The sequence below is a fragment of the Muscardinus avellanarius genome, assembly GCF_963383645.1.
Source record: "Muscardinus avellanarius genome assembly, chromosome: 5".
NCBI classification, from domain to species: Eukaryota; Metazoa; Chordata; class Mammalia; order Rodentia; family Gliridae; genus Muscardinus; species Muscardinus avellanarius.
The window spans coordinates 47470908-47483963 of NC_137790.1; the positions used below are offsets into that span (position 1 = coordinate 47470908).

General features: G+C 39.7%; 1 protein-coding gene across 1 annotated transcript in view; it reads left to right on the top strand.

Annotated features, from left to right (window-relative positions):
* Positions 1-13056, top strand: part of CRYBG3 (crystallin beta-gamma domain containing 3) — a gene marked incomplete at both ends in the record, with an annotated part of 116312 nt that overhangs the window by 46667 nt on the left and 56589 nt on the right. The window contains 4 exons of the mRNA XM_080696491.1: positions 1802-7979; positions 9636-9680; positions 10229-10344; positions 11288-11435. Coding sequence (XP_080552617.1) covers positions 1802-7979; positions 9636-9680; positions 10229-10344; positions 11288-11435 — 6487 coding nt within the window. The remainder of the gene's footprint in view (positions 1-1801; positions 7980-9635; positions 9681-10228; positions 10345-11287; positions 11436-13056) is intronic.

Consider the following 13056-nt stretch of genomic DNA (forward strand, 5'->3'; position numbering starts at 1 on the left):
AACTAACAAACTCTTATTGCTCAGGCTCCTAGATCTTAATATGTTATTTTCATATTTATTGAAAAATAGACGTATTTTTATGGATTTCGCCAATAATACCAGTTTACATTATGTATTTTTCTCTTCTTGCATGTCTTCGTAGGAAGGTTTTCTTCTCCAGCTTTTGACTTTGCTTCATAAGCATTTGATCTAGCCTGAAGCTCAAGTAGCAACTAAAACCACTTTTGCAAGGCAAGGATTTTCTCACCACATGTCCTTTAGATACTTTATAATGGACAGAAAGAAATGAATGAATGCAACACACACTGTTTTTTACAGTATTGGTTTGGTGGAATTTTAGGGGCAAATATTGTATGGGTTGAAATTAATTATTTCAGCTAAATCCAAGAAGTGTATATAATAGGTACATTTGATGAATTTCTTTTCTTTTCTTTTCTTTTTTTTTTTTTTTTTTGTGGTACTGAGGATGGAACCCAGGGGCATTGTACCTTCAAGATACACCCCCAGCCCTATGTTTTCATCCTTTTAATTTTTAAACAGGGTTTCACTGAGTTGCAAAGGGCCTCACTGAGTAGCTGAGGCTGTCCACAAACCGTGATCTTCTGGTCTCAGCCTCCCAAATGCTGGGATTACAAGCATGCACCACCACATCCGGCTTTGAGGAAGTTTTATACATCAAAGACAATTTATAATGCTTTTATCATTTAGACAAATCTAGTATTCTTAATGTTACTGCTTTAGAAGTGGAGATAGAATATATGTTTTAAGTTCTTGGAATACTGATTATCACAAGTATGGTTATCAGTATTCACATAGTAGTATATGATATTTAATTCTACAGTACTGCTTTGGTTAAAGATATGTTTGATCTGAGAAAAAACCAAATAGAACAGTCTTTCTACCATGCATTTTTATAGTAAGTAAAATGTAATTAATTCAGAATATTGTACTATGATATTATCTAAAGAATTAAGACACTGGTTTGTAATGAATTACTTAGCATTTAATATCATTGCTTTCCTTAGTCATTCATTAATTTTCAAAATAGTATTAACAAGCTGGGCCTGGTGGTGCACACCCGTAATACCAGTACTTGGGAGGCTGAGACAAGAAGATTGTAGGTTTGAGGATAATCTCAGCAATGTAGCAAAACTCTCAGCAACCAAATAAGACCCTGTCTCAAAATAAAAAATAAAATTGAACTGGGGATATAGCTTGGAGACAGAATTCAAAATGCTTCTGGGTTCAATCCCCAGCGTGGTTTCTTAGAGTCAGATGCTTTGAGGTAAAGGCTAGAACTCAAGCCTTGGATATGTCAGCCCATGTTAACCACCATCAGAATATGTATGTAATAGGTATATATAAAGAGCTCAGATATCCATGCTGCTTACCAAATCTTCACTTTTATTATGATTATTTTGTGTGTGTGTGGTACTGTGGATTAAACCCAGGGACATTCTACTTCTGTGCTATACCCCTAGCCCTAGTTTTCATTCTTTATTTTGCAACAGGGTCTTACTAAGTTTCAGAGAACCTTTCTAAGTAGCTAAGGCTGGCTGCAAACCTGCAATCCTCTGGTCTCAGCCTCCTAAGTACTGGGATGATAAGCATTCCCCACCATGCTTAGCATTTATTATTTTTAATGAAGATAGATTTATTTAAAAATTTCTGGGTTTTTCTCCCCAAAGTAATACATAGGGAGAGAAGTGGTATTGAAAATATATATTTCATTGCAATTTCTAGGATGAGTGTTAAGTGTTATTCTGTTTACTGATACCTTCAATGCTATTTCGTTTTACAGACAAATTGATGATAAGCCAGAGAGGCCTTCAGTAACATATGCAACCTATCGAGGCCCCAGACAAATTAGGAAATTTTTAAAGCAACAGACCTTGCTGGAAACTGTGAATCCTGTGGACAAAGAAAATGGAAGTTCTGACAGCAGTACAAACATACACACTGGCCCTGGTAGTGAAGTGGAGGCTGGGATTGCTACCTCCTCACCAGCCAGCACAGCCAGGTATTTGCGTGGAGGTCCATTGGAAGACTCGGATTGCAGCAGAATGAATCTCAACACAGCAAGCCATCCGACAAACAACCCAGAAGTGCAGAATATTGCTTCTTCTGGGGATGTTTTACATAAAAGTCATCCTGGGGGGCCTGAGAGTAGTCATTCAACCCCTTCTTCTGTGATTCCCTCCAGCTACCCTCTTGGAGAATCTGACTCTCAGCACCAGTTAGGTGGTGCACCAGTATCTCAAAGTGACAGAAATTTGGAACATTCAGCATTGTTGACAAGAAGTAAGAGCAGCAAAATCCCTAGCAGTCCACATTTTCAGAGGAAAACTACCACAGAAAATAGAGAAAACAGCTCTGTAGTAAAAGATGGGACACTGGAGCAAAGAGAGGAACACGTTGAACTTCAGAGACCTGCTTCTGATTTCTCTTGTAGTAAATCTTGTGGGAGCACCAAAGTGGAAAGTACAGTCTTGCCAAGTCCAAATAAATCAATTAGGCATGAAAACCTGCAGTTGCCAAATAGTAAGTGTTCTGACAAGCAAACTGTAAATAACTCATCAGGGCAGACTACCGGTCACACCAGCACCGTTGCTCTCCGAGGGCAAGCTGTGGCAAACACAGAACTTGTAAAGGAAGAAAAGAGGTTGTCTGCCCGAGACCCACAGAAAAACGTGGCTTTTACAGAAATTAGGCAAGAAACAGCAAGTGTCTCAACTGGTGAACCTGTAGCTTCAAGTCATCTAAAAGGTCCAGAAGACAGAATTGAGTCATTCCCCCAAAACACTGACCAGTTGTTTGAAACAGAAGCCAAAAAGCTAGATTTGGGGTCGCATGACCAGACCCCTCCCATTATGAGAATAAATCCTAAGGACCCTGCCTTTGTAGAATACATCAGTGAATCAGAGGTTATAGCTTGTGTAGAAAATAAAATAGCCCCTGAACTGAATTTTGAATTAAAAAAAGGTCACATTTCAAATTCTCCTCTTTGCTCTGAGAATCCTCAACAAACCAAAGTATCACTTGGTGGTAAAACACCTCTTACTCTTGACTGTAAAAAATCAAATTTTAATACTTCACCTCCTAACTTTGTTTCTGAAATTGACATATTGAACAAGCTGGATATCCCTACTTTAAAGAACAAAGGCTCCTCTCTGTCCATTGAAACTGCAGCGTCCACCTTTGTTGGTGCTTCCTACCAGACTCTTGAGTGTGGGGAAGACAATGTTACAGCTCACACTGAGGCTGCAGATAGGAGGATTTCTTCTCCCCTTCACTGTGAGCATGCATCGGCACTTCTAGAATCCAACAAAGTTTCCCCTGAAGCTGAAAAATACCAGCTTCCTTCAGGTCCTGAAGCCAGTGGCACTTACTTACCTGGGATGAACCTGTTGAACTTTGAGCCTGGAAACCTGTCTAGTTTTGTTCCATTTCAAGACCCTAATAAAACAGAATTAGTGCCTTCAAACAATAAAGCAAGTAAAAGCATGATAGGGAAGTCTGATTCTCTTTCCTTGGAAACCCAAATAGATAACGTTGCCAAAATTTCATCACAAGCTGAGCTCAGTGATCAGAACAGAGTTGCTGTTGAGCCACATTCTAGAAAAGGAAAATCTATAGTATTGTCCAAGGTATCTGTTTCCCAAACAGAGCCCAGAGATGTTTCTCAGGATAAAATTTCTCCTCCATTAGAAATTGCCCATGAGCCATCAAAGCCTATTTTATTATCAAAATTCACTTCTCTAGTGGTAGAACAGGACAAAAATTGTCAACGGATGGATTATAGGGAGATTGGAGAGAAGTGCTTAGATGCTGGCCTTAACGAGAATCACCAGTCTGAGATTTCTCCTCCTGTCTCCAAACATCAAGGTATTGAAGATGCAGAGCAAGACACCATAAGTGACTTGCCTTCTCTTCTCAACAGCAATCTATCTGGTATTTTACCTCCTGGTCAAGAAGAGAATGTCATTCCGCATACGGCACAGAACTGTGAAGCAAACACTTCTATGATTCATCAATATTTAGATATTTGTGGGATGAAAAGGAGTCTCTCAGAAATGACAGAATACAGCTTAACTAATATTTCCCCAAAGTTCCAAGAAACAGACAGCACAAAAGTAAATTCACCTTTTCTGTGTTCTGATATGAGTTTGGGAAAAAATGGATTTGCAGCTGAAAATTCAAGCTTCCCTAATGTGCCTTCTATACAGAGATCAGAAAAGAAAGCATCTCACAGAAAGAGAGAGAACTCTCATTTCCCCAGTGGTGATACTGATAGTGCATCTCTTTGCTTTTGTCACTCTGAGGAAGTTAGCATGGTTACAAATTCACATCATCCCACCAATAATTTTGATCCTGTGAAAAGTACTGTAGGCCTCACACAAGACAGTGCCTCCACAACTAATCTGCTGTACCCTAATGATAGCTCTTACTTGGCATTGGAGACACCTATCCCAGCAGGGACAGAAGTGACCCTATTTCAGGAACGTTTTGGTATTCATGCTGGGAGGGTATCTCTTGATTTCCCAGTCACCACCCAGTGTGACAATCTCATGGAAGCAGAGACTGGAGCAGTTGCTGGGGCTCCAGCGTCAGTTAACAGCCCAAGCCAGCAAGGTTCTGAAGCATCTGCTGAGCATGAAGAAGCAAGCAGAAGAGCACATGACCGACCTTTGGACCTCAAAAGTGGTTTACTGGAAAAGGCTGATACATTGGTTGAGGGGATTTTTAATTCTGTCAGGGAAGAACTAAAATCCAAACACACAGTTGGTACCTGCCAGGAGCATACAGCTGTAGACGGTGTAATGAACCCAGGTACCTTAAAAGAAGACACCCCTGAGAAAAACCCCTCAGAAGTGACATTGACAGGAATACGTCTAGAAGAGTGTTTGGAAGAACAGGACATGGATAACATATCAGAAGGCAAGGAAGAGAAGACCTGTGTTTCAACTTCAGTTGGTGAGACAAGTCTTTTTGATTCTGATAGAATGAATTTGTCTTGTTTGTTAGAAGATCGAGCTAGGGAAATAGTCAATGAGGTTATTTTTTCAGCCCAACAAAATTTGACAAATGATGTTTTGGGAGATACTGAGGATACCTTGCATTCTGAACCTCGGGCTAACACTTCAAAAATTCTCCACAGTGATGGCATTGAGCCACATGAGGTAGCGAGAGAGTTCTTGGTATCAGAGCAGGCAGTAAGTCAAAGCACATGTGAAATCAGTGAAAATAACATATTAGATAGAGTCTACTCTGTAAGTAACGTCCTTAGTGGCACAGAGTCGATTAAAGGAAGAGAAATTGTTCTCTACCAAAAATTCCCACTTTCTGGAAATGAAACTGGACAGTCTAATAGTATAAATTTGCAGAAGCCAGATACTGTTTTACTAGCTGAAGACAAGTCCTATAAAGAGTTAGATGATAGGCTGAAAACACATTTCTATGTCCATGAGGACTGTAAAGAGATAACAGAAAGGGAATATGTGGGTAATGAGAAATCTGGGACAGAAGATACCAGAACACTTGTATTAAACTTCACATGGCCTTCACCCGCGAATGATGACACACACGCAGCTAGCACTTCCAAAAGCAGTTTTTCTGACAGTCTTGTATGTATAGCTGAAAAAAGCTCACTGGGGCATAATAAAAGCACACCCCTTGCAATGGCAGAAATAGGGAAAGTCCACAAAAAGGATGAATTAAATATAGGAAAAAAAGAGCTCAGACCTCCTATGTTAGAAATGGGAAAAACAAGCCGAAGGGATCCTGAAATGAAAATTTTGAAACATGAAGTAGCCCCTCCTAAGTCAGATATAACAAAAGCACATAAAAAGGAGCCTGAACTTGAAATTACAAAAACTGAGCAGGAGACTGACATTTTAAAAGTGGGCATATGCCAGATGGATTTGGAGAGGTGTATTGAAAAAAACAAGGGGTTACCTGTCACTTTAGGAATGGAGAAAGCTTGTAAAGTAAAAGAGACTAAAGGGGACATGGGCAAAACCGAGGTGATGCCTGCTATGCCAGAAGTGAAAAGCATCCACCAAAAAGACGCCGAGGGTGACATTGTAAAAACTGAACTGACACAGGTGACAAAAGAAATGGGAAGTATTTACCAAAAGCTTGCAGAAGGAGATGTTGGCAAGACTGGGGTGACATCCGTTATGGCAGAAGCAGAAAATATCTACCAGAAAGATGACGAGGGGATGACTGAAAAGGCTGCGGTGACACCTGTCACATCAGAAATGGAAGACAGCTACCCAAAGGACGAGGAAAGGCATGTTACAAAGACTGAAGTGCCAGATATTGGATTAGAAATGGAAAATCTTTACCCAAAGGATTCTGGAAGGTATCCTGACAAAACCGAGGTCCTACCTCTTCTGTTAGAGGTAGAAAATATTTACCAAAAAGATGCCAAAGGGGTTACTGGGAAACCTGAGAAACTTGTTTTGGAAACAAAAGCTACTTACCAAAAGGATGCCGAAGAGGTTATTGAGAATGTGGAAGAGGTACCCTTTGTGTTGGAAGTAAAAGAGGCACACACGAAGGCAGCGCCTGCCCTCTTAGAAATGGAAAACACATGTAAGACAGATGCTAAGGACAGTAGTGGAATAGATGCATCCCTGTTCTCTAAGGTAGAAGTGGAAGTGACATCTCCAGAAGATTCTGGTGTCAGTACTGGGAAACAAGAAGTGACACCCTCCATGGTAGACCTCGAGCAGACACATGGAACGGAAACAGAATTGTCCATTGTACAAGAGGATGCTGCACTGCCTGCATCCGAACCTGAAAAGGCATCCCAAGAGTGTGCTGAGGGGACTGTTGGAGAAACGGAGGATAAGCCCACTGAGACCAAGGAAAACTTGATACTGCATGATAGCAGACTTGCCTCTCATTTCAGGGGATATGAGCCACCTACATTAAGTAAGGATGATGAGGGTTACCCGGCCTTAGCATTGCCAGATTTTTTTCAAGCTGAGGATACAGTTGTAAGGCTCAACAAGAGAATGTCTGTTACTGCAGTCTATAACAAAAGAAGAGACTTAGATTACAGCGATGGAAAGGGAGAATCTAATTTAGCCTTTGTTCCTCAGGACGAGCAAGAAAATTCTTCTTTCACTATATTATACGAAGGGCCTCTTGAAGATGAGGACAAGTATGATTCTGCAGAAGTAAGAGGAGCCCGGCCCATCCTCTTCCCTGACACATCGCCTGCCGGCCTTCCCGTCCTGGCCTGTGAAAGGTCTGAGAGTAGAACTGATCTCGTCCATCATTTCGAAAAAGATGCTAAGTTAGGTGAGACATTTGATGGTGATAGTTCAGAAATGTTCTTATCAGTGGAGGCCAAAAGGTACAAAATCTATCCCTTAGCTTTGAGTCCCATTTATGAGGACGACAGCTCACAGGAGGACATTCTATCCAGTGAGGTCTCTCCTGGCCACCATGGCTCCACAAAATCAAGAGAGAGTGCCAACCAGGCCTCGTCCGTCTTATCACTTCTCCAGTCAGTATCAGAGCGTTTAAAGATGAATTTTGATGAGGATGATAGACAGGTGGCCGAGGATGAAGAAGAGGAGGAAGAAGAGTCTTCGAGAAGAGGAGGTCTGAGAGCACAAAGGAGGGAGCATGTTACCTTCCAGTTGCCAGATACTTCCATCACGTTTTACCCTGATGATGAACAGGAAAGCACTGGAATTTCTGAGAATTCATATTCAGTGTCCAATGAGCCTACCACCTCCAATCTGCAAATTGGTCTGTGGCCAGAAAAGCCCTTATTTGTACAAAAATCTGACCTGACTTCCAAACTGCATTCTTCTTTAAAGAGTGCTTATCACCAATATTTGCAGACTTCTAAAACTCACTCCTCAGAAAAAGGAACCCGATTTGGTGGGAATTTTCAGGAACCAGTGTCCAAGTATTTCCGTGTTCAAGACAACTCAGGCAGATTGGGCCCATATGTAGAGGTAAGTATTTTGATTATTAACTAGTGAAATAAGGCTTCATGAAGTTATCTAAAAGTGTATAGAGACTCTGATTATTTTGAGTTTATGTAAAATTTGTTTTTCAAAAATACCATATTCTTTGGTTGAAGTATATCATTAGCTCATATATTTTTGTTTTTATTTTTTATTTTTTGTGGTATTGAGGATTGATCCCAGAAACATTCTAGCTGTGATCCCAGTCCCTTTGTTTTGTTTTGTTTTGAAACAGGGTCTCACTAGGTTGCTGAGAGACTCTACTTTCTGAGGCTGGCCTTGAACCTACAATCCTTCTGTCTCAGCTTCCCAAGTACTGAGATTACAGGCATGCACCTCCACACCTGGCTCTAACTCATGTACTGTAACTAAACTCTTAATGCTGATAAAACAAAATTGCTCAATAAGAATTTAAAAGGCATAATTTAGAAGTGACTTACCTAACAGTCCTTGGTATGTATGGTACTGGAGTTCCTGGAAACCCTTCTACCTCCTGGCTACACTCCCAGACCTATTTTATAGTTTTTATTTGGAAACAGGGTCTCTTAGCCAGAAAGGCTGGCTTCAAACCAGTGCGATCCTCCTGTCTCCACCTCCCAAGCGCGGGGATTACAAGCGTGCGCCACCACGCCCGGCCTTGGTTAGTATTTTTGAAACTAAAATGATGACATTTTGATTTTCTCTAGGTACCACATGTGAAAAAGTTGTCACTTTTGATTTAGCTTTATGTATTTGCCTGATAACCTTGTAGTGAAAATGTTCATGTTGTCCGCACAAAGCAGGGCAGTGAACAGCCTAATTTGTAGGAAAAGAGCTAAAATAATTATGGTTGCAAAATGTTTTGAACTTCAGTTACATTTTTCTTTGGTTTAGAAATATTATTTAAATGTCTGATAGAGACTATTCATTGAACCATGGGGCATTCCTATCTGGCATTCCCAAGATCATAGAACTTTCTTGACCCTGACCATGAACAACCTTAGAAGAAATTAGTAATACTTAAATACCAACCAGTTTCCTTTCAAGACATAAGACGTTTTAAAAGAAATGAGGGGACTTGGAGAAATGCATTGCCATTGCCTACCAAATCAAATGGAAACCCTTTTCCCTGTTCTAAGACCCTCAAGTTCTGTTTGCTCTAACCCTGCTGCTTGACTCTGAGATACACACTGTGTTTCTTGCCACTGTACTTTTTCTCAAGATGAATGGATCTCTCCCCACCCCCGGACTTTTTTCTCTGTTGTACCCATAACCTCCCACTCTTTTTTTTAAACTCATTGAAATCCTATTTTTTTTTTAAAGTTCCTCTTTGTATCACTTTCTCTAAGAATCTTCTGTACCTTCCTTTCCCATCAGGGGGATTTTTGTAACTGGTATTTTCTATGTATTTTATCTGTGCATTTAACTTGGTCCCTCCTTCAGGACATGTGTCTGTGCATGCTGAGCAATGAATTTCTGAAGGGCAGTGACAACCTGTGATTTTCCTCTATATTTGCATTCTATTCCTTGTATCTAGAGAAGTGCTTTGCTTAGAAGGGTAACTCAGTAAATATGTGAAAAATTGTATTTATGACTGATAAGAATGTGAACTGTATTCTTTTCCACCAGTGTTACTTATATATTCTTCCACTTTTATTATTTCAGAATGTTGACAAACTAACTCTGAGATATAACCCAAGACCTGGGAAGGTAAGCATAACTTTCTCAGGTAGACTAAGATAAAAGGTGAAAAATCAGGGTACCTTTAGGCTTGGAGAATTTATGGTAACTATTTTGACTGACTTAGAAAATTATTTATTTTTACTCAAAGATTTAACATGTGGCTAGGCGTGGTGGCACACGCTTGTAATCCCCGTGCTTGGGAGGTGGAGACAGGAGGATCGCGTTGGTTCAAAGCCAGCCCTGCTGGCTTAAGAGACCCTCTTTCCAAAAAAATAGGTCTGAGAGTGTAGCCCAGCGGTAGAAGGGCTTCCAGGAACCCCAGTACCACAAAAAAAAAAAAAAGAAGAAGAAGAAGAAGAAGAAAGAAAAAGAAAAGAAAGAAAAAAAATTTAACATGTGAAGTAATATTTTGCTTTTTTGTATTTAGAGTGTTTTATTTTTGATATTCTAGGACATTTTGAAATTCTTTTAATTTCATTGGTTCTTTGTAGGCAAAGAACTTATTGATGAAGTTCAAGGTGAAATTTTAAGTGCATTCTTAAAATTAGTTACTATGTCTACCTATTATGTTGCAGATGGTTATCTATGATCTACATGGAAGTAAATGTAAACAAGAGATCTACTCTAATATTCCTGATGCCACCGCATGGTCTTTTCCGAATGGAGTACTGATTAAAGTTGTAAGGGGCTGGTAAGAAATTTCACATGTTATAGCATGTTTTGAAAATTAAATGTGTCTTTTTATAGTTATGCTTTTCCTGTTATTTACTAAAATCATATTCTCTTTCCTCTAGTTTTTCTACAGACTATTTCAAAGCATGGGTGTTTTATAACTTGTTCTTTTTTATTTACCATGGCAGAAAATCTAGGCTGTTTTCAGTGCTTAATCCTAATGCCTAATGCACATGATCTGTACCACCCAGGCCATTCTGTATCTGTAAGACAGATCCGTTAGCAGGAGAGATTTGGCAAGTCGAGTTGAATGAGGAATGCTCCAGTTGAACGATGCATAGCTTTGAAAATGAGTTCAGAATTTGTGGGATGCTAAGGAATGTGAAGGTCACATGGCTGATGTGCTCCAGAAGCAAGGAGTTCCTTGTATGATCTAGAAGTGAAGACAAACCTCTCTTGTTAAGGACTGCATCGCAGGGACATGGGCGAGCCTGGATTTCTTCACCCAGCGTTGACTGGCCCCTGGTCGACATTTGTGTTGCGAACAGTATGGCACAGTGGTGTCTTCATGTAATAGAATGCACATCCTTGCATTATCCAGCAATAGAAAAATTAGGGTAGAAACTTAACTAGAAATAATTAAGCTTTTTAAAATACAGTGTATAGCTTTGTGGGTATAACATATATAAAGTAACTGTATGAATAAATGTAGATGCAGGCATATATTGTGCTGTATTCATTATGTGTGTACTTTTAGTCTTTCATTATTATGCTATTTGTCTTTACTTCTTAGCTTATAATACTGACTCAGAAATAGCGTTATATGCTAATTGTGGAAGAAGCCCAGCTTAAAAACTGTACATAGATTAAAATGATCTGTGGCTTACTAAGTATTGTTTGCCTCATGACTCATTTCTTGCAATATTAAATATAACTTATCATTGCACTTTTTTACTTTTTAGCTGGATTTTATATGAGAAACCAAATTTCCAAGGTCAGAAGTGTGTGTTAGAAGAAGGGGAGAAGGTATTAAATCGTGACTGGATTCTGCAGAACAAAAAGCACCCCCAGAGACACTTTGTGCTGGGTTCTATCAAACGTGTCTTGAAGGTAACAGCACTGCTGATTTTCCTCCCTACTTTTGTTTTATTTACCATGTAGTAAGGCTGTGTTGTGTCCTAGCAGTGCTTAGAAATAGTTACTAATATTTGTGCTGACTTTATTAATGCTAATTATCATGTTAATCCTTTGAATTTATAAAGTATTGAAATGAATGAAAATTAAAAATTTTAACTGTAATATGGCCCATAAAATGGTCCATGATGTGTGATATATTATACTAGCCAGGAATCTTTAGGGAGGAAAAAAACCCAATATTTCCAAATGTATGTTTGACTAGTTTAGACTGCAGTGCTAGGTATGGCTACACATATGCATGTTTGCATTAGTGTACTAGGCAACACTAAAGGTGTAAAGATGGGGAGAGGAAACAGAAGTACTGATTTTTTTTTTTAAGTTTTCTATTTAGAAAATATATACTGAATATCCTTCCAATATAATGAAACATTTTGTGGGAGGTGCAGTGGTGGTTCAGTGTAGGGGTGAATTAGTGGTTAGAGTAAACCTCAGGTAAGGTCAGAATCTCCTTTCAAGTATTCATAAGATTTCCTTCACATAAGACGTGATGCAGTGCAGTTGCTCATGTGACAGTCTTCATGTGTATATGTATATTCAAGAAATCATTTATATACTTGAGCTTATAAATTGAGGTGGACCCTTTCATGATTTGATATTTATTTATTTATTTATTTATTTATTTATTTATTTATTTATTTATTTATTTTTGATGGTACTGGGGTTTCTGGAAACCCTTCTACCTCCAGGCTACATTCCCAGACCTACTTTTTATTTTTATTTGGAAACAGGTCTCTTAAGCCAGAGAGGCTGGCTTCAAACCCCCCTGATGCTCCTGTCTCCGCCTCCCAAGCACAGGGATTACAAGTGTGTACCACCACGCCCCACTGATTTGATCATTATTAAACTCTGGATAATGCTGGGTATGGTAGCACACATCTGTAATCCTAGTATTTGGGAGGCTGAGACAGGATTGAAGGTTTGAGACCAGCCCCAGCAACTGAATAAGGCAGTCAGAAATCAAGAGAGACCCTGCTTCAAAACAAAATATAAAAGGGACTGGCTTTGTAAGTGGGAGGTAGACTGCTCTTAGGTTCAGTCTCCAGTACAAAACACACACACACACACACACACACACACACACCTTCTTGATAGTTTTAGCATATAGAAAAGATTACACACAGAAAAACTCAATTTAGATGAATAAAAAATGTACACAATTGTATACATAACACATATCATAGTGGGTACCCGGAATAGAAATACAAGTGAGAGATGGTCTCTTATTTGGGGTTGCTTAAAGTCTAGGTTTGAGAAATCGCCGAGTCACCTAACTATCTGACCTGGGAAATGCTCCACAGGGCCCTGAGGATGCACAGGGAGGAGGCCCCTCACCTGGAGGAGGTGGCACCTGATTGCCATCTTGGAAGCATCAACAGGAGTTAGCATGGGAGAGGTGAGGGAGTTCCTAGCAGAGCCACTTTTGTCTGATAAAGAGGCGAGCTTTGATGGCTTGGTGGTACTGCAAGGTGACTGGGATGGCTGAGTGAAGAGAGCAGTGCCTACTTGCACGGAAAGATCTGTGACCAGATCTGTC